This window comes from Saccoglossus kowalevskii, chromosome 3, assembly GCF_978046115.1.
Source record: "Saccoglossus kowalevskii chromosome 3, keSacKowa6.1, whole genome shotgun sequence".
Lineage (NCBI taxonomy): Eukaryota > Metazoa > Hemichordata > Enteropneusta > Harrimaniidae > Saccoglossus > Saccoglossus kowalevskii.
The window spans coordinates 33,054,822-33,076,881 of record NC_140643.1 but is presented as its reverse complement, the minus strand read 5'-3'; the positions used below and the strand labels follow the sequence as shown (position 1 = coordinate 33,076,881).

Genomic DNA, 22,060 nt, shown 5'->3' with positions numbered 1-22,060 from the left:
AGTTCTACTCACACACTTAGTAAATCATGCCAGAATGACATTCCTAATTAATTTGTACAAACCTTTAATTTCTTAATTAACTCTCCCATCCGGGTAACCGTGCGTGATTCACGTGTGATGCACATGCGCAGCGGATTGGGCAAATACTGAACGCAAACATTATTCGTTTAGTGACTAGACGTATTGTTGTTTTTGATAACTGTTTTAAATATTATCAATCTTAACTGCGGCATTGCACGGCATTCGTTTCTCTACGGGACTGTCACTACTTCGTGTCGGTTCGCTGTTAATAAACATGAAAACCACTGAAAGGACGGTTCAACAATTTAGTATAAAAAATGCCTGTGTGTCTCTTTAAATAATATTATTGGATGAAGTTCAAGCCATTTTTTTTCCGTTGGCTCATACAAAAATCATGAAACAAAGAAGAACCATTGGATACAGGGAATTTGACTTATCTGTTTTTTATGATGGTAGAATGTTGAGATGTTGTTAAGATTCAATGGGGAAAGAGGCGATCACAAATGTGCCAGTAGAAACATGGTGCACACGTGACAAACTAACGAAAAATCATGCCAAATGTGAAAGATAACTCGGCTGGGTGTTCTTGGTATGCACTCGCGATGTTATCACGTAAATTATTCAGATTGACAGTCAATTCTGCATGCAAAATAACACACGAAACCATATAAAATTTACAAAGCTAGCCTTTACCCAATTCAAATATATTTCGGATATATTTATGACGCATGTTTTGAAAGTATTTAAAATGTAATAAAAAAACGTGTTTTTGACGCTTTAAATATATAAACGCGTTGAAAATATATATACAAACGCGAACGACTGCAAAAAAATGAATGTATTTTAAATTAATTTTTATTTAAACGGGTTTAATTTTAGTTTATGCAACCCCAAATCAACAAAAATGGGGCTGAAATACTGGTAGACCTTTAAAGCTTCGTGCACCTATAACTTGCTTGAGATGATTCCTCTTCCATATAATAGTTCACTCTGTCGTGGGAATATGACCACCAACAAAGCTTGCTATAGATTAGGTTATTCAGTAACGTTCTTGTGTTACACAACATTGTTCACATAAAAAATCATAGCAAACTGGTTTGATTACACTTTGTGTAGTCAGACAAATCGTACTAAAAGACACTTGAATAATAATTCCGAAAATATTTGTCGTCGATCTCGCTTATGAAGGACATCAAGGATTGGAAAAACACAGCAGCCACTACGTACAAAAGTATGCTGGCCGGGAATAAATAGTGTAAGAAGTATTGAAAGTGGCAACTTGTTAATCAGCCATCTACAAAAATAGTTATTAAGTCTATATCATTATTTTCAAGCTCATTGGTAAATATTTCTACTGATTTATTAAGCCATCGTCACTGTAGCCGTTTAAAGCCGATAATGGTCCACAATCTGTATATGAGCAATTTGAACTCTTCTCAGGTGATAATGATATAAAACATAGTAAGTGTTCGATACTTCTGTGACAACTAGTGAATGAGGGAGCTGAAAGACATAGTATGACACTGTTGAAATTTATAAAAATCTCAATTTCAAGGTAAAGACAAAGAGCTAACAAACAAGAGAACAGAAGTTTAACATCCGTTAAATAATTCAATAATAACCGCGGGGCATTAGTAGGGTTCAATTCGCGTCCTGTCACACATTGAAGTAATACAGTTCGCGTTTAGAAATGCCCAATATAATACAATAAGCGTTCTGATGACCATCTGGAGATGTACATTCTGGCTGCAATGTTTACCCTAGCGTGTGTATACTGCCTACCTTAAGTGATCAAGTTAAACTATCGTTTGGACACTAGCTACTACACTGACGTTTTTTTATACTACTATTAAAGCACTTTTTTTTTAAAAAAAAAAAAAACATTTCATGTTTACTTTATTGCTATGATTGCGTGTTTGTTTGTTTGCGTATATCCACCACTGGTCGTACTGTTGACAACCGAATAAAACATTTCCCACCGTGCCATACACTCCTAATTAATTGCCATCAAATGGCAGGGGATCGAAAAGGCTCGGGAAAATCGGTACTGAATTCGTCTACTGTATTTTGATTGACAATAAATTTGTACAATGGATGTACAGCAATGAATAGTAAACGTGCGCACTACATACAGTCAGACAATTACTCTTTGTGACGGCACCGGTGGAAGTCAGAATGGTAAAAGGTTGTGGTTGTAAATTATTGTCGTCACGACACAGCGTGACTGCCGTGTAAGCAGAAATGTGTATAAAGTACCATAGGCAGTATCTCAAATTACCGTTGTCGGTATTTACGTAATAGCTCGGTGAATTAAATCAAGGATAGGAATTCCTTTGTTTGACTGTTCGTCACCAGGTAAAGATAATTGGACATCCATTGTCACGAAAAGGAACTAACTACGTTAACTTTGTTTGGTATGTTTCCTGCTGGTTAAGAAATCACAACGCAGGTCATACAGTTATAGTTATAAAGAAGGTTATTTGAAGGAACACTTTTAACACCTTGTAATTGTTTAGTCGTCGAACGCTATTCACTAATACTTTTACTAATTTGAACCTACGTTACAGCATACGTGGTTATATTCATTCGATATTCTAGGAATCCTGCGTGGTGGTTGCATTATGTCGTAAGCGTGTCGCCTAAAAACTTTGTGCATTATTTTTATTCGTTTGGATATGAGATTATTCTTAATTTTTGCCAGTTAAAAATGCTTGCATTTTGTAGATAATAATTAAACAAAAATAGGAGATTTTTTGCCCCTAAACTACCAGAAATGGTTGCTTTCATATAGGCTTTGTATACGGCAGATTCACTGTGTCCTATGTCTGCAAATTTCTTTTTAACGAGCAAACATTTTTAAAGGCAAATTAAATCTATATCAATAGTTAATTATATTTTTATTTTGTGGAATAGTACCTAAGTAGGTTTTCACCGTATAACTATCGCATGCACATCGCCATCAGTATGAGTAATGTTCGGATGGATCAGTGGTACCACAGATTGCCGCCGATGCCAATCTATCATCGCCAAGAATACAGACGATAACCATGGAGTTGTATATTGTCTAACACTACTGAATAAGACAACTAAACAAATAGCAACTCCGTTGATTATTTGGGAAAATTAATATATAAAGTATATATCAATTTGTAATGCACTTATAGTGTATTTTAAAGGTTTGTCGATATCGATATTGTCTCTTGCCAACTTAACACCATAACATTCTTAATGAGGTGCCGATATCTGTCCAATTTTGCCTTGGTATAACTATTTCCACTGCATCATACTGAGTTCATCATTTCTAACTTGATATCTGTCTTGTTACCACATAAACATATAGTGAGCGCTAAAACTACAACGAGGATGATTGGGAGTAGCATATTGTGATATAAAAAAAAAGTTGCAACTTTTAACAATGATCACAACAAATTCATTACAATAGAACGAATATATAAAAGAGGAATACACCGTCAGGGTAACGCCAACAACCAAATAGAATTGCGTGGTTTGCAAATATACAATGCAGTTGTAAGGTTGTTTTGTTATTTCACAATAACTGGACCCGCCGGTGTGTGGTATGACCTCCATTCTAGGGGCAATCACGATCGCATTATTGAATGCAGTGAATAGGCGTATCACACGCATGCGTGAGTGAAGGCAATAATTTGTATCAACGTTGGGGAAGCGCTGCGATAGATAAACGCATGTGAGTTAGATAGTGTGTAGTAACCTGACGGACGCTCACTCAAACTTCACAGAATGGAATTCTATATTATCAGTCATGTGAATTTATTATTATCTATTTATTTGTTAATGAACATTTTGACAGAAGATGTGACTATGGCACAAGGTAAGAGATTTATAATCATTCCTGAAAATAGTGTAAAATATATAAAACTTGAATATTCATTTTATAAGTCACGTTTTGTTCAACAAATACACACCATTTATTTGACCATATTACGGAAACGTGGAAAACAGTCACTAGTTTTTTTAAATTTACAGTTTCACAATTTGTTCTTTAATTGAGTTTTTCGACTCACGCACATTGTTCCGTACAAAATAAAGACATAATTATGTTATACATGAACAACTCAGTTGGGTTCGTATTGTCCGCTACACTCCCTCGCTCGCTCATTAAACACAATGAGAGTGAAAGTTGTTTTCCCGGGGTTTTATAATGTCCATCATAACATATAGCGCGTTACATTTATCCAAAAAAATTTTACCAGCCTTGTATTAACAACGATCCCATTCGCCCTGATTGAAGCTACTTTCCTTTTCTTCAATTCTACATTTATTTCAAATCGCGTAATGTGCACTAAATAGATACACCTGTATTTGGACACAAGATAATCGACACAAAGCGAGATTCGAAAGCTTTCATTATTTCATCCTTGTGCCGAGGACGTAACATATGCCAGCAAATAAAATAACCAGACAGTTTCTGTGAATAGCTGTTAACTATTTTCAAGTAATGATGTTGCTTTGTGATCAGAAGTACGTGGTATATTCATACATTATCTCCGTATATGGTATTAAATATCTACATACGTCAACGGCAAATATAAAAATATAAAGTATTGTAGTATTTGAGTCCTAAGAATTTTCACATATTGTATTAAATAATCTATTACGTCAATGCTATAAACAACAATTTATTCATGTAGCAAAGTCACACTTTGTGTCTAATTCGTGAACAATAAGTGTAAAGTGGAATTTAAAATTGTATTAAACAGATTCCTTTACATTAATTATGTTTATCCGACAATGCGTGCGAAAAATGTATAAACCATCCTTCTAGGTAAATTAACTGTATGCCGGAGTTCTTAGTTGATCAGTATAAATATATATCCACGGTTAATGTGTATAATCGAAAACCGTCAAAAACGTGTAAATCCAATTGGGAATCGATCGATCTTGAAAACTTGTTTGTAGGTGGAGAAATAAATGTATTTTCTGTCATTATTAGTATGTGACATATCATGGACCAATACACCGCATAGTGTGGACGAAAATGCCAATACTGGGACTGTTGTTATCCCCAACACCGACGTTACTGGTAACTTTTACGAGGGACAAGCAAGCCCTTCATATGACATCGATCATTTAGACCCCGGACCTGACGGGTTATTTACCATCGACGCAAACAACGGCGCGGTAAGTGCAACGGGGAAGGTAGTATCTAACAAAACTGCAATAAAAATTGAACAAAGTTCCAGTTTATGTGAGCATATGTATTCTTACACGGTTTATACATCATGATGGTTCAACTGACAGTTTGCTATTTATTTTGAAAATAGTTTCAGATCTACACAGAGCTGCAAGTTTATTTAAGCGTGTTCGCATTGATTTCAGATCATGGTAGGGAGTGACATAGATTTCGAACTGGTTGGTCCGATACAAACTGTCTACGTTCAGTGTTTACAAACAACAAGTAACAATGATGTGTACGCAGTTACAGTGTTGATCACTGATCAACCAGAATCGCCCGTGTACAGAAATCTACCTCAGGTCAAAACTATACTAGAAGATATCGGCGGGTCGGTGTCGATTTACAGAATTCTGTACAGGGACGATGACGCCGACACGCCCACATTTACTATTGATAGCCAATCACCGGCCACTCCTACTTTTACAATAGTCAATGGTGATGAAGTGTGGACTCCCGCAGCAGGTTTGGATTATGAAAGTGGGGACACGATATTTACAATAGATATAAGGTAATTGTGTTGTATTTTATTGTATTATATTGCATTTTATTGTACTGTATTGTGTTGTGACATTTGAATGTGTTGACGTTGTATTGTATTGACATTTGAATGTGTTCATATTCAGCGCTGATGACGGCACTGCTGCTGCGGCTACGATAGACACTCTCACTATTCACTTGTCCGACGTCATAGATGAAAGCCCGTCCTTCAATACCGCGGGATATACCGGTAATATAGATGAAGCTCAAGTTATCGGTACAACCATTAATTGGACAGTGCCAGCTATCTCACCCGGAAATGACGTCACTTATGGAGACGATTCTCTCGATAGATATACTTTTACTTTGTCCGGTGGGTACTGTAACCAAAGTAAAATGATAATCTTGTTTTTAGAATGTTTCAACTATTTGCTGAGAAATAAATAGTTACTAATTACTTTATTTTATGTAGTTTGTAAATGAGAAGTATTATTTTTTTACAGGTACAAATTCGGGGAACTTTGGTTGCGATGCGACCACGGGGGAGATAACAACGGCAGCAGTCCTTGAAGCAGACGGTACTTCGCCAATATCAAGCTACTCACTTACATTGACTATAACAGACTCGGTCGGTAACCTTGATACTACCTCTCTTACTATTAGTGTTAACGAGGTCAACGAATATACGCCAATGTTCACACCATCATTTCACTCCACAACGGTTTTAGAAAACAGACCCGCCAGTAAGTCATTAACAGCATTAAATATCCAATAAATGTCGATCATCGAAATTAAATTAAAGCGCGGTGGTCGTCGCGCAGCGCGTGTTCGAATTTCATGTAAATAAACAATGTATTTTGCACGCGTTGTATACGTCGCTATGAGTCCCATATCGAACAGGACGCGGCACGGCGACTGTCGTCCTTTAAATTGAACTGGATTGAATAGAAATAAATATGTTTTGTAAAACTGTAAAATAACATTGTTATAGGTACAACTATAGTGACACTAACAGTCTCTGACGAAGACACCACTGACACATTAACATTGACCATCGAAAGCGGCGACGATACGACAGCTAAGTTTGCTATTTCCGGAAATGACATCATTACAACTTCCGATGCCTTGGATTACGAAGACTCAGAAGCAATTAGTAAATATCACGAGTATCGTCTCATGGTGTCGGCGGAAGACGGAGCCAGTCACAGATCAACAGCTACAGTTATAATCGAGGTATAAACCAATATTGGATATTTTCTAGTCCACGTACGCGTTATACAGACATATGTCTGTACATTTTTGTACAGTGTCCGTCTTTGTTTTATTTCCATGAGATTCCTATTCGACCACCATACATAAGGGTAAAGCAGTATTTTTGCTCAGGAAAATTACTTTGGCAAAAAATAACCAAGATTTGCAGGAAGATCTCGTTCGAGTTTATAGCGAAATGATAACACATGACTCTCGGCATCGTAACATTTCTAGCCACATTAATCGTCCAAACTTTTAACGTTATATCACACGGCACATATTCTGCTGACTTCACATCAGTATTTATATTACAATATTCACAGCTGCAAAACGAGAACGAGGCAACTCCAACATTTACTACATTTCCGTCTACTGCAATCACGGTCTCCGAGAACGAGGCATCTGGTTTCATAGTTTTGGCTGCAAGTGACATTGATGCTAGTGATACAGATGAAGGAGCATTGGGTCAGCTGACATATTCCATTCAATCAGTGACAAGTAAGAACATCTCATATTTTGTTACACTTCGTTATATTTATATACGGGAAATTGAGTTATGATTTAAAAAGCAGTTCGATTTGCATATACTTGAATATACGTAAAATTATGTATAATTCAATGCTTTGAGTAAATAAACTATCGCCAGAACTCTCGCAAAGTATCGCGAGAACTATGGTGACAGAGAAGATACTGGGCTATTTCTATTGTTGGCATAGTTCAAGCGTTGGTTGCCAGAATACACTGTTAATAGTAGTTATAAGTAGTGTGTGTTATAGCCGTAACAACACGGGACAACGTTTTATGTATACATTTATTCTATAATTTAAATCTATGATTTAAATCAAAAGTGCACAACATTTAATTGACGACAGATGTTAATCAAAGGTATTTTTCAAAATGTGGCAGGAGTTGACTTTTGCATTCAAGTATTTAAAATACGTAACACACCCTATGCAATCCCAATTTCGCGTTTGCAGCACATTGTATACACGTGTACAGTGATTTTTAGTGTACAGTACGTACCAAAATTACCAGCGCACATGCGCATTATTTTGCATCTTTAACTATATAAGATATTGTTCGAATATTTGAATCAACAGACGGTGGAGCGAATAAGTTCTATATAGACCTGGATACGGGCGAGATCGTAACAGCTACCAGTTTTGACTACGAGGCAGATACGTTCACATCGTACGATATTACCGTCAAGGTACAAGACGGTGGTTCACCTATACCAAGTAGTACTGCCAGTGTTTTGACTGTTGACATCGGCGATTACAATGACAACGAACCCACGTTTGACGTACATATTTACACTGCATATATTGATGAGACTGCAGCAGTGAGTGACGTCGCTGTCACGCTCACCGTTACCGACGCTGACTCTGCGTCTACATTAACTTACAGTTTTGTAAGTGGCAACGCTGATGGTAAATTTGAGTTCAATCAAGCAAACCATCAGATTACAGTAAAGAATGCCATCGATCTCGATGTCGGAGCCGACGACCCAGAAGAGTATATACTCGTGGTTGAAGTAACGGATGGTGGATCTCCAGAACTCAGTGGAACATCCACAGTCATCATTATGGTTACATCTAGTAACGACCATGACCCAGTCTTCGATGCCGCAAGCCCCACTGCAGCCACGGTAAGTACTCCGGTTCATGTCATATCATTAATATATTGGTATAATAAAATAAAATTACATTGTCTATAATCGTATGACATCTTAAAAGATATTTCCATGTTGATTTAAAGGTTTCTGAGAATACTTCACCAGGGACATCTGTGGCTACGGTGATTGCAAGTGATGATGACAGTGGCGTAGATGGAATTGTCAACTTTGCAATTCAAGGTAAGACCATTCAAGCCGGTTTTATCAGGTTTTATTCGTGAAGAAAGATTATTCATTAACTAGACTGGTTCACTGCATTAAGTTACAGTCAGTGAACTGAATATAAATTTTATTAACTCGTTTTCAACGTACCTGTAGTACGAATGACGCTATTCCTGTATTGGTTTACTTTCTAGGTGGTGATATAAACGATAATTTCCAAATCGATTCGTCCAGTGGTCTTTTAGAAGTCAAATCAGTTATAGACTATGAGGTCACTGGTTCACCCATAACATTGACTATTAAATTGTCTGATGAAGGCAGCCCTACCCCGAGGACTGCTACATCTGATATTATAATAACAGTGACAAATGAAAATGATAATGAGCCGACCTGTACGAAAAACAGTTATATTACTTCAATTGGAGAACTATCACTAGATGGCGCTAGCGTAAGTACATTCTATCTGCGTTATTAAGATAGTATCGCATTGTACTCCAATTATGTGTATAATATTATTTGTTACGATTGTTACGTAGGTTATACAACTTGACTGTGAGGATTTGGACAATGATGTACTAACTTACATAATAACGGCTGGTAACATTGACGCTAACTTTGAAGTGAGTGCCACGGGACTGGTTACTTTGGTAACAGGTAGATTATTATTTTTGTCCTTGCTGCATAATTTAATTTTTCTAGATATAATTTGTATATAGATCTAATTATATTTATTTTGTTTTTCTTCGCAGGACATACAGTCGACTATGAATCTGCCGTCAAGTCTTACACACTCACAGTTGAGGTAGACGACGCGTCTACAACACTCGTTATCACAGTTACTATAAACGTTGACCCAGAAAATGATGAAAACTGCTATTTTGACACTTCATCTTGGTCAGAGGATGTGAATGAGAACGCAAATACTGGTGATGTCATTGCCGACGCATCATCACATGCTCACGATATCGATGTTTCTCCGCATGGCATCGTGTCATACTCGATAATATCAGGTAATGTAACATTGGTTTCCACTGATACATTTCCATGCTGCAGTGGCGGATCCAGAGGGGGACCAGTGGGCCCTGGCCCAGCAAACGCATGACGATTCATATCATCTGGATTACGCATAGTTTCTCTGCGATTTACGCTCCGTAATTTTAAGCGTAGCTTGGCTCCTCCCAATACATTTTGCTGGATCCGCCACTGCCATGCTGTTTATAGTTAGTATCTTGGAATCGTATCATTATATCTAAAAATCAACCATATCATAATAGGATTGAAATCTAATCTGCTACATTTACTGACAGTGTAATCTTACTCTGCTACTTCTAATGAAATGTAATCTTACTTTGCTACTTCCAATGACAATGTAATCTTACTTTGCTACTTCCAATGACAATGTAATCTTACTTTGCTACTTCCAATAACAATGTAATCTTACTTTGCTACTTCCAATGACAATGTAATCTTACTTTGCTACTTCCAATGACAATGTAATCTTACTTTGCTACTTCCAATGACAATGTAATCTTACTTTGCTACTTCCAATGACAATGTAATCTTACTTTGCTACTTCCAATAACAATGTAATCTTACTTTGCTACTTCTAATGACATTGTAATCTTACTTTGCTACTTCCAATAACAATGTAATCTTACTTTGCTACTTCCAATGACAATGTAATCTTACTTTGCTACTTCCAATAACAATGTAATCTTACTTTGCTACTTCCAATGACATTGTAATCTTACTTTGCTACTTCCAATAACAATGTAATCTTACTTTGCTACTTCCAATGACAATGTAATCTTATTTTGCTACTTCCAATGACAATGTAATCTTACTTTGCTACTTCCAATGACATTGTAATCTTACTTTGCTACTTCCAATGACAATGTAATCTTATTTTGCTACTTCCAATGACAATGTAATCTTACTTTGCTACTTCCAATGACAATGTAATCTTACTTTGCTACTTCCAATGACAATGTAATCTTACTTTGCTACTTCCAATGACATTGTAATCTTACTTTGCTACTTCCAATAACAATGGAATCTTACTTTGCTACTTCCAATGAAACTGTAATCTTACTTTGTTACTTCCAATGACAATGTAATCTTACTTTGCTACTTCCAATGACATTGTAATCTTACTTTGCTACTTCCAATAACAATGCAATCTTACTTTGCTACTTCCAATGACAATGTAATCTTACTTTGCTACTTCCAATAACAATGTAATCTTACTTTGCTACTTCCAATGACATTGTAATCTTACTTTGCTACTTCCAATGACAATGTAATCTTACTTTGCTACTTCCAATGACAATGTAATCTTACTTTGCTACTTCCAATGACAATGTAATCTTACTTTGCTACTTCCAATGACATTGTAATCTTACTTTGCTACTTCCAATGACAATGTAATCTTACTTTACTACTTCCAATGACAATGTAATCTTATTTTGCTACTTCCAATGACAATGTAATCTTACTTTGCTACTTACAATGACAATGTAATCTTATTTTGCTACTTCCAATGACAATGTAATCTTACTTTGCTACTTCCAATGACAATGTAATCTTATTTTGCTACTTCCAATGACAATGTAATCTTATTTTGCTACTTCCAATGACAATGTAATCTTATTTTGCTACTTCCAATGACAATGTAATCTTATTTTGCTACTTCCAATGACAATGTAATCTTATTTTGCTACTTCCAATGACAATGTAATTTTACTTTGCTACTTACAATGACAATGTATCTTATTTTGCTACTTCCAATGACAATGTAATCTTACTTTGCTATTTTCAATGACAATGTAATCTTACTTTGCTACTTCCAATGACAATGTAATCTTACTTTGCTACTTCCAATGACAATGTAATCTTACTTTGCTACTTCCAATGACAATGTAATCTTACTTTGCTACTTCTAACGACAATGTAGTACTACTTTTCTACTACCATGGAGTATTTACTGTAATATTACTTTGCTACTTCTAATGACAGTGTAATCTTACTTTGCTACTTCTGACGACAATGTAGTATTACTTTTCTACTTCCAATGAGTATGTAATCTTACTTTGCTACTTCTAACAAGAATGTACTATTACTTTGCTACTTCTAATGTAACCGTGCTACTTTTTGTGGCAATCAACTCTTGTTACGTTTTATGACAATGCTTACGTTACTACTTTTAAAAGATAATTAAATGTGGTTATCTTTCATTACTATGTAGCATTACTACTTCCGCTAACAATATATATTTCTGACAAAGATGTACTCTCATTGTAGTAACTCCAAGCAGCGGCGATACGGTATTCTCTATTAGCACAACAAGTGGTCAGATTCAATTGCTGGAAGCGCTGGATTATGAAACAGATACTGGATATATCATCACCATAGAAATAGAAGATGGTTCAGCGGCAACAGCCCAAGCAGATTTACAAATCAATGTGATCGATATCAATGACAATTATCCTGTTTGTTCCTTGGAAAATGTTGTAGTTGAGATTGATGAAGGGATGTGTAAGTTACCTATATATGTTCACATACATGTGTTTACAGTGATTTGTAAATCATTTACCAAAACTCATTATAATGATAGTTTATCTTTATTGTTTCTACATTGCTGTATTGGACAATTCTCTGATCTCTGTTCTTATGATTCAGATAACATTGCTGTTGTCACCGGTGTATTTTTAAACTGTACGGATTATGATGACGGTGTTTTGGGAACATTGTCCTACAGTCTCACCTCACAGGACCCTTGTTGTGAATTCACCGAGGATGGGGTTACAGGCGACGTTAATTTACCATGTAAGTTGTACTGTTTTAGGTTATTCCTATTTCCATAGATCATATAATTGTCTGCCCCAAAAACAAACCTTTGCGGATGTCAAGTAGATACCGATGCTCACTTGTTTTTGTTTTTATTTCAGCTGATACATTGGATTTTGACGCTTCGTCCAGACGATATGATTTAATATTGCAAGTATCCGATGGTGACGCTTCACCTAAATCAATAGAAATACCAATCACAGTTCTAGTCAATCCGGTTGACGAGGGTCCTCCAGCATTCGCTGGCCCGTTCAGCACATCAGTAGCTGAAGATGTCGATATTGGGACACTTATTGAGCTGTGTACAGCAACGGACCCTGACTCGACAGACACCACAGACGGACAAATATCATACTATATCACTGATGGTGACCCAGACGCTCATTTTGCCATTGGAAGATTAGATGGTAAAGTGACAACAATAGCATTATTAGATAGAGAGGTCGTGTCGTCGTATACATTGGAGATTACGGCATATGACGGAAATGGTGGCACAGACACACAGACGCTGACTGTTACGGTGACTGACGTCAACGATTATATCCCGTCTTGCAACGTTACAACGTTTTGGCTAGAGCTAGAGGAAGATATATCCCCTGGCATCGTCTACACATTGTTCTGCGAAGATTACGACCCGGCAGATAGTACTCTGGCGTTTACGATTACAGCTGGCGATTCAACAACATTCAACATCAATTCAAATGGTGAACTATCTTTACAATCGCCGGGATTGGACTATGATTACGGAAGAAGATCTTATGATATTGAAATCACTGTAGAAGATTCAATTTCTAATACGTTTGTAGTGCATGGAATAGTGTATGTGTTGGCAGTCGATGATGGTCCACCTGTTTTTTCAGGTCAGTTTTCGGTATATACTTAGTCATTTTGTCTTACGTTGCGTTGTATTGTGTCGTGTTGTGCCGTGCTGTGTTTGTTGTGTTGTGCTATGTTTGTTTTTCTTTTCTAATTTACCAACCTTTCTTTACGTAATAGGTAGCTATAGTGTTAATGTGGCGGAAGACACTGCAGCCAGTACCACACTGATTACTGTTGTGGCCAATGATCCGGATGCCAATGACACTGTACATGGTGAAGTCACATACTCTCTGGCAGCATCATGCAGCTGTCCGGAATTCGCCATCGACGCAGTCACCGGTGAAGTTATTCTCTTGCAGACGTTGGACTTTGAAACAAGTCAGACCCACACGGTGGACATTGAAGCATACGATCGTGACACAATAGTCACTGCATCGATCAGTGTCACGGTGACAGATGTAAATGACAATAACCCAGTTTTCGACCCCAGAATGTATAGGTAAGTTGAAGAATAATATACGCACGTGCAGATTAGTAAGATTATAACGCACTGTGGTTTATCTGACAGGTATTTTAATTAGTTAATTAGGCAACCAAGATGACCTCCCTTGTCCACAAAGCTTATTGTATGAATTTACAAATTTTGTAAGTATTCTTTATGGATACTGTAGTATAACTATGCACAAAAATGTTTTTTTGGTCAAAAGTGATTTTTAAAAAATTAGCTCTGTTTCCTGTCAAAATTAGTTTACGGGTACATCTATTTACTATGAAGAAAGTTCAAACTACCATGACATTATTCTGTTTTTCTTTCGTTTTACGTTTTGTTTTTTAAAAGCCACAGTGTGCACTATATCTAGTAATGCATTATTTTATTAGAAAGGTGAAGGTGACAGTATCTAATTTATCACTTTGTATCTTATATCTAGTGTATCAATCGATGAAGGACTTTCAGCAGGCGAAGCAGTAGTCACTGTTATAGCAACCGATGTTGATTCCACCGTAGATGACAACAACGTCATACAGTTTTCCATCACTGGTACGTGGAATAATATCTACTATGATTGTAATACATAGCTGACATGTTGTTTCATTGTGTGATAAGTTTATTTACCTTTCCTTCACAGATGGAAACACCGGCTCCCACTTTTCAATAGACTCGTCAACAGGAGACATCACCACTGCAGATGTATTGGATTATGAAGCTATGCAGGTGTATAATCTTGAAGTAACTGCGACTGATTTGAATGGAGGAGCAGATGGACTCACTGATGTCTCGTATGTAACAGTTGTTGTAAATGCCGTAAATGAAGCAACACCTGTTTTTCAATCAACGCCTTACTCCGTTTCAGTTCCTGAAGTTATAGCCACAGGCGAGTCAGTATTTCAAGTTAATGTGACTGATGATGACTTGCCCTCCCATCCACATGGTCAAGTGAAATGTGAAATTACAGCCGGAAATAGTGAGGGACATTTTTCAATTGATGGAGAGACCGGTATCATATATACAACTTCTTTACTAGACAGGGAAAATATAGCATCATATACATTGACTGTGACAGCAACAGACAGCACTATAACACTCGGGGATCAGCTGTCATCAAGTGAAGATGTTATTATCACAGTAGAAGATGAAAACGATAACATACCCAAGTGTAATCCATCTGTTTACGCCACCAGTATTCCAGAAAGCATACCTGTTGGAACAACAGTCATTGTGGTCACCACGGAAGATCCAGACGATGGTACAAATGCGCAGATAGATTTGACCAAATTGAGTGGTGACCCGAACAACGATTTCTCACTTGTTGGAAATGAAGTCTTAGTGGCAAGTGCATTGGCTCATCATATTACAGACACCTATGAAATCATTATAACTGCCACAGACCAAGGAACAACGTCCTTGTCTAGCGAGTGCTCGATTAGTATAGTTGTCCTTTCGGAAAATAACTTTCCCCCAGAATTTAGTACAGCCTTGGATGCAGTATCTGTATCTGAGTACGAACCATTGGATACTGTCATATACACGGTTGTTGCAACGGATGATGATGAGGGCCAGCATGGAGATTTGAGTTACTTCATTACTGATGGGAATGATGAGCAAGCATTTATGCTTGACGAGACAACGGGTGATATCATAATTGCCCTGAATCTCGACCGTGAAAGGACTAGCAGTTACGCACTTGAAATCACAGTTTTCGACAATGGTGACAACGTGGATGATACATTTAATGATACAATGACTTTGAATATTGAAATTACTGATGAAAATGATAACTCACCAGCTTTCTCACAGATGCAGTACGTTGCTGATACTGATGAAAATATTGCAGTTGGCACTAGCGTTACACAAGTTGTAGCTACAGACCGCGACATTGGAACGAATGATGATATTGTTTATAGTATAATAGCGGGTCTCGGACAAGGATATTTTTCAATCCAGTCTGACACAGGAGTGATAAATACTGCATCGGACATTGATGCTGAACTCATGTCGCTGTACAGCTTTCATATACAAGCAGTAGATGGTGGGTCTCCACAAAAAACTTCCTATGCAGTTGTACAGATCATCATTAATGACTTGAATGATAACACACCTGTATTTGTACCTGCAACAGTTGTAGCAAATGTTTATGAAGACAGTGCTGAGAACGACCAAGTGTATACGATGTACGCAATGGACGACGATGTGGACAGTGATGGTAATATCACTTATTTTATAACAGGGGGCGACCCTTCCAATCAGTTTCGTATAAGTGATACGACTGGCGAGCTGACTGTTTCAGGCATTGGTCTGGATCGCGAAACTGATGACAGGTACATTTATTTACTCAATATACAATATAGAATAAATCTGTTTTGAATAATGAATATATGTGAATTATCACTTTGTTGTTTGACAATTTATTTCATGTTCATATGATATGTTGCTTCATCAGCTACAATTTGATCATCGAAGCAGAGGATGGGGGTGTACCGACATTAACTGGCACAACTACTCTCACTGTTTCTATTATGGATGTTAATGATAATCCACCAGTTATAGATCAAGCCTCATATTCTGAGAGTATACCAGAAGACAGTTATATTGGTTTGGTGGTCTGTGACGTTGACGCCACCGATGAAGATATTGGGGCAAATGCCAGACTATCTTACTCATTCTCGTCAGGAAATGAGTTAGGTTAGTAACATTGCTCAACTGATATGAACACCACTCAACGAATTTTGGGCATAATATATTACATTTGTTATAAGTATAATGCCATTTCTTTGTTTCTGTACTTGCTAGGTCACTTTGCCATAGACACGGACACAGGAATAATAACTATAGATTCAGAATTGGACCATGAAGCAGTCGTTTCATATGTTTTGGCAGTCACTGTGAGTGATAATGGTACGCCGGTGATGGCAGCAGATGTAGATGTTACTGTAAATGTGAACGATGTAAATGACAATATACCATTGTTTACAATGGAAACATACACGTTCAACGTACTGGAGAATTCTGCGGCTGGCACACTTGTAAACACAATAGTTGCCACTGATCTTGATGAAGCTGAAAATGGCAGAATCATTTATTCGATTGTCAGTGGTGAAAACTTGAATCATTTTGCTATAGATTCAGATTCCGGTGACATTTTTGTTGCAGTGTCTGATATAGACAGAGAGAATTTCGATTACTATTCACTAACATGCAAAGCAACGGACAATGGTGATCTATCTCTGTTCAGTGAGGCAACAGTTCTCATCACTGTGCTTGACGAAAATGACAATTCCCCCGTATTCACATTAGACGTGTATGAAACACAACTCACTGAGAACAGCCCCGTGGGTACCAGTGTAACTGTTATCTCAGCGACTGATATCGACCAGGATATAAATGCGGACATACGGTATTCGATCCCAGCTTCTCAAATAATAGCCAATGAGTATTTTAAAGTTGATTCAACTAGTGGTGAAATCACTGTCAAATTTCCAATAGACAGCGATACTATCCCGTATGTAGAATTCACTGTATATGCTGAAGACAGTGGCACACCAACAATGCGAGGGACAGCAACGGTACTTGTATATACGAGAAACATCAACGATAATATTCCCAGGTTTGATCCTGAATATTATAGTACAGAGTTTTCGTATTTGAATACTCTTCACCAACCAATCACTACGGTCATGGCAACTGATGGGGACCGAGGTCAACTAGTGTCGTATCACGTGGTAGATGATGGAGCCGATCTGTTTGAAATAGACGAAAATGATGGTTAGATTTATTTTATATGTTCATATACATATATAATTATATTATTATTATTTTCATCTCATGCTAGTGGCTGAATAACAAGTAATCGCCAGATATTATGCTATTTCTGACATATTTTCAGGCTACGTTTATTTAATTCAAAATAAGGCGCCTGACGTTTACACAAAGTACGTCATCACCGTTGAAGCACGAGATGATTGGACGCCCCAGTTAAGTTCTACTGTTAATGCTATAGTTAGAATGGACACATTCGATCCCTATCTACAACTGGTAGATTTCTATATGTCGGTTACGGAGGACGAGTTTGAAGCTTCCAAAGATGAATTCTTGGAAAGACTGAAAATATTCGTGCAAGATGATTATCCAACGGCTAGGTGTGGAGTCTCACATATCACAAGAAGGAATCGTAACCCATCTCAATCAAGACGAAAGCTACTAGCTGATGAGTAAGATTTGTTAATGTCAACTTCAACAATATCTACAAGAATAACACAATTAACATAACACAATATAGTCAAATCAGTGAGAGAAAGATACATGGTGTACATAAAGTGATGCCAGGTGAAAAAATATTTTATAGCAATATGCACAAAATTAAATCAATGTCGTTTTAAAATTAAAACTATGTGATCTTTTGTTTTTCAGCCATTCCATTACTGTGCATATTTACGGAGTGAAAGATGATATCAGCGACTTTTACAGTGGCATTGACTCAAAAAAGGAATTTATATCAAGCGACTATTTACTCAGCAAATTCGCAGAAGATAACGATGGTACTCCAGTATACGATCTTCAAAGTAAGGCTCCGCATTTCACGTGTTGTATCAAATGTTGCTTCTTGTCAAACCAATGCGCCAATTGTAAATCAACATTTGCGCAAAACATTTAAAATAGTTCATGATAAACATTTGATTTGTTTGTGTTTCTGGTAGATGACCCATATGATGAGTGGAAGATTGCTAAAGTTTCGCCACATGTTGAACCCGTAACATTGGCGTGGTATCAGGAATGGTGGGGTATCCTCATAATAGTGCTCATAGCTGCATTGCTCTTGATGATATGCCTATTGATAGTTCTTCTCGCATGCAGGTGTTGGAAACGAAACAAGACGTAAGTGGCATTTAATTTCATTTGACGTAAACCATGTGTGACTTCTTAAACAAGCTTTGGAATAGAGCATATGGAAATTAAATTATATTGAAACCTTTTTCTTTCAGAGCCGAGGAACATATCAGCAGCCACGATCGGAGAAGTTTGAGTGGTCGGCAAATGAATAAGGACGGTTTTGTTTATGATTCAAGAGTCCAAAGACAAATGACTGAGCCAACAGAACGCAATGGATGGGGGTCTAATAATGGTACGTTACAAATAATATATAGACTCGTATAATTGCTCATCTGTAAGCACTTCGAGCACTTCGAGCAGTCATGCCATTTTGCAACAGATTGTTAATTTAATTCACTCATTATTGCTTTTCAGCTTACAGTTCCCATCAAAGGGAAGATGTCAGAGATTATCTATCAAAAAAGGAGGGAGTGCACCCATCAATCTTTTCGGTAGGTTTTTTTCTTATGGTATGTTATATAAAATTTAGCAAAGCTGCCCCTATAAATACAATGCTTTCAGATAAACGTTTACACAATTTACGGGTATGAATACACACTCATGAAAGGAAATACCCAGTCTGCAATGTGCGTAAGCGTGAGCGTATCGACCTGAATCTCAGTGTTTGGCTTTGGGTGGCACCACATCATGGAACACCTCGCAAATTATTATATCAAATTTAAATCCAGCTGTTGAATTTGAATGAAGCATTCGTAAAGATGTACATGCATTGTCGGCTTCAGCAAAACAGTGCGAATCAGACATTGTAAAATAATATGACCGCATATATTGAAATGCCACGCGAGTGCGGAAACAGAAAGCTTCACAAATCGAGTTGCTTGTGTCATTGTAATACAAACAAATATGCGCTAAATGTTTTAAACATATTAAATCTGTGGGTTCTTTTTTTTCTCTTTCATCATCCACTTGTGTTGGTTAGTTTCTATATAACAATCCGTGAGTCGTTGATTTACTCCTTAGGCACGAGCCACTAAAACCTCAAATTCGTTTGAAATGCGAGAAGTGGGTTATGAAAATACCGATTCACCGATATCCGGGAAGAGAAGCACGTACCATGGAAAGGCTGTTGATCCAGGTAACACAATGACAAGCACGCCAAGGAAGAAGTTCGACATGTTTTGAAATGAATCTGTAGGTTATGACAACAACAAATATTTACCTTTTGATCTTCTCTCTATTACTTTATACATGTAACTAACATGCGACTGTGTCCCCTTGTGTAAAGGCTGCATTCACCATATGCATCGTGTGTATGAGAGGGGGTTCGACTGATTAGGTACATCATCTAATACAGATAGTGTTTGACATAGAATTCTGCGCATTGCGGAAAATAAGTAATTAAACATTTTATATGTTTGTTAAAACGTAAATCGGTATATCAAGTATATTTTTCAGTGAATATAGACAAATTGAGCTGGCGAAGCTATATGTTTCCATCCACGAATATACGCAGTGTTAAATTGCTAGGTCCCGTTACAAGTTATGTATTAAGACAACTTTTGATTTTTTAGAAACTGGTAGAATATACGAATACAACACACTGAATGGAGAACGGCGGTGGTTAGGTTCTGCAACTGAAACGGCTGACATGAAGAATAATAGTCGTCCATCTACCGCAAGTAGTGAAGTTCCCGCTAACGTGTCGAGTTAAAGAAATATTGATTATTTCATTGATCATAATTGGTTTGCATATGCCTGTGTTAATATGGTGTGTGATTGTTCAGATCGGTTGAGTGGAAGTCCAGTTCGCATGTTTACTTTTATTTATCAAGTTAACTTAGTAAAAACGGTCTCATCTATCCAACAATATCTTTTTTTCCACTAATCGTGAACCGATATATATAAAGTACTCGTAGCTTTTAGTACAAGGGTTTGCATCACGTAATTTCCCCTTAACGAATCTGATGTCACGCCTGACAGAGAGATTTATAATTTTAGTAATTTATAGCTAGTTGTCAAGTTGTCAAACGACTTTCTTTTAGAAATTAGTCTACAATACTTTGTACATATGTAAATATTTAATACCGTTTTATAAATAAATGTTTTAAAATAAGAAAAAAAAATAATAATGGATTATAGGGCAATGTATATATTGTTACTTAGTAGCTTCGATTATGTTCAATATTGTTACATAATGTCGTACAGATGCATGATTGATTGTTTGACCGATTGTTGGTAATTGATGCATAAGTGAAATGTGTCATCGACTGTCTTTCGGTCAGTGCATGGATCAGTGGGCCGATTCATTCAAACTCGTTTACTGGAGTTACTGACAGGTTGTCTATGCATTCATTGTCAATTTTGTCCGAAGTTGGTTCGTGACAAGACAACACATGATACCGTGCGCTACCATTATTTAAACACCGCGTTCGCATTGATTGGCACTTTTTCGACAATTCGGAGTATTACAATTGAAATAGAGTACTCCGCACTGTCCATGGTTATTGCGTGACAATATGTTTCACCTGTGAATGCGCACACCTCCGTCCTTGCCCCGTTATTTAAACAACTGTTTACAATGGATCCCCATAATGTGACGCTGTTGGAGATTCACTGTTGTTGATGTTGTTATAAACCACCACCATCAAAACCAAACAACTTTAGTATTCATACATGCGAATAGAAGTTAACATAATCACATGACAGTATCTATAAAGTCTTGGCGTCATGAACAAAATAGTGGTGATTTGTAAAAGCTGATATTGTATGGCAAACGTCACACTACTTACGTTAAAACTTATTTTATGCGTGGTCGAACAATGCAATAGACACTAACTTGTGACGTTGTGGGCTGTATTGTCCTCTCACCTTCTATCCCACCATTTCCTGGCCTTTGACGTATCACTCGTCTCCACCAGTTCTATAAACAAGTGATATCTGATGATAATTCCATAGTATAGTATCCGCATATATAAGATAAAAAAATACGATAGGTGTCTATAAAAACAAATATTCCATTATGTTTTAATCGTAGATCAGCTTTAAACAATGTAAGACTGGGAAATGTACATAAATAAAATATGTAATATACGTAACTTGCATTTATAAGCCACCTCCGGGTCAGATCATATTGTGTGTATGCATGCCACTATTTATTGTCGTGTTTGCAATAGGCACAATTTCCATACATGCCATTAAGGCTATTTACACTCTTGCAATTTAATTTGTAAATTATAACTAATTAAACCATGATTAAAATAATCGATTA

General features: G+C 36.9%; 1 protein-coding gene across 1 annotated transcript; it reads left to right on the top strand.

Moving 5' to 3' along the window:
* Window positions 1-3,861: 3,861 nt before the first annotated feature.
* On the top strand, window positions 3,862-20,651 carry LOC100372197 (cadherin-23-like). Its single transcript, XM_085497461.1, has 26 exons — window positions 3,862-3,871; window positions 4,994-5,181; window positions 5,380-5,744; window positions 5,860-6,086; window positions 6,217-6,456; window positions 6,705-6,946; window positions 7,288-7,462; window positions 8,065-8,612; window positions 8,723-8,819; window positions 8,996-9,249; window positions 9,338-9,455; window positions 9,551-9,811; window positions 12,102-12,335; window positions 12,480-12,626; window positions 12,749-13,507; window positions 13,644-13,965; window positions 14,396-14,505; window positions 14,594-16,283; window positions 16,406-16,647; window positions 16,756-17,727; window positions 17,849-18,173; window positions 18,373-18,524; window positions 18,660-18,837; window positions 19,322-19,376; window positions 19,813-19,927; window positions 20,364-20,651. Exons 1-26 carry the CDS (start codon window positions 3,862-3,864, stop codon window positions 20,501-20,503), a joined length of 8,166 nt encoding a protein of 2,721 aa, XP_085353587.1. The 3' UTR covers window positions 20,504-20,651.
* The last annotated feature ends 1,409 nt before the right edge of the window (window positions 20,652-22,060 follow it).

Excerpts from the sequence above, each read along its gene's own strand:
- LOC100372197 (XM_085497461.1), top strand. Across the intron at positions 17,728-17,848 it reads TGAAATAGACGAAAATGATG|GCTACGTTTATTTAATTCAA; the intron begins GTTAGATTTATT and ends ACATATTTTCAG. Across the intron at positions 19,377-19,812 it reads AACGTTTACACAATTTACGG|GCACGAGCCACTAAAACCTC; the intron begins GTATGAATACAC and ends TTTACTCCTTAG.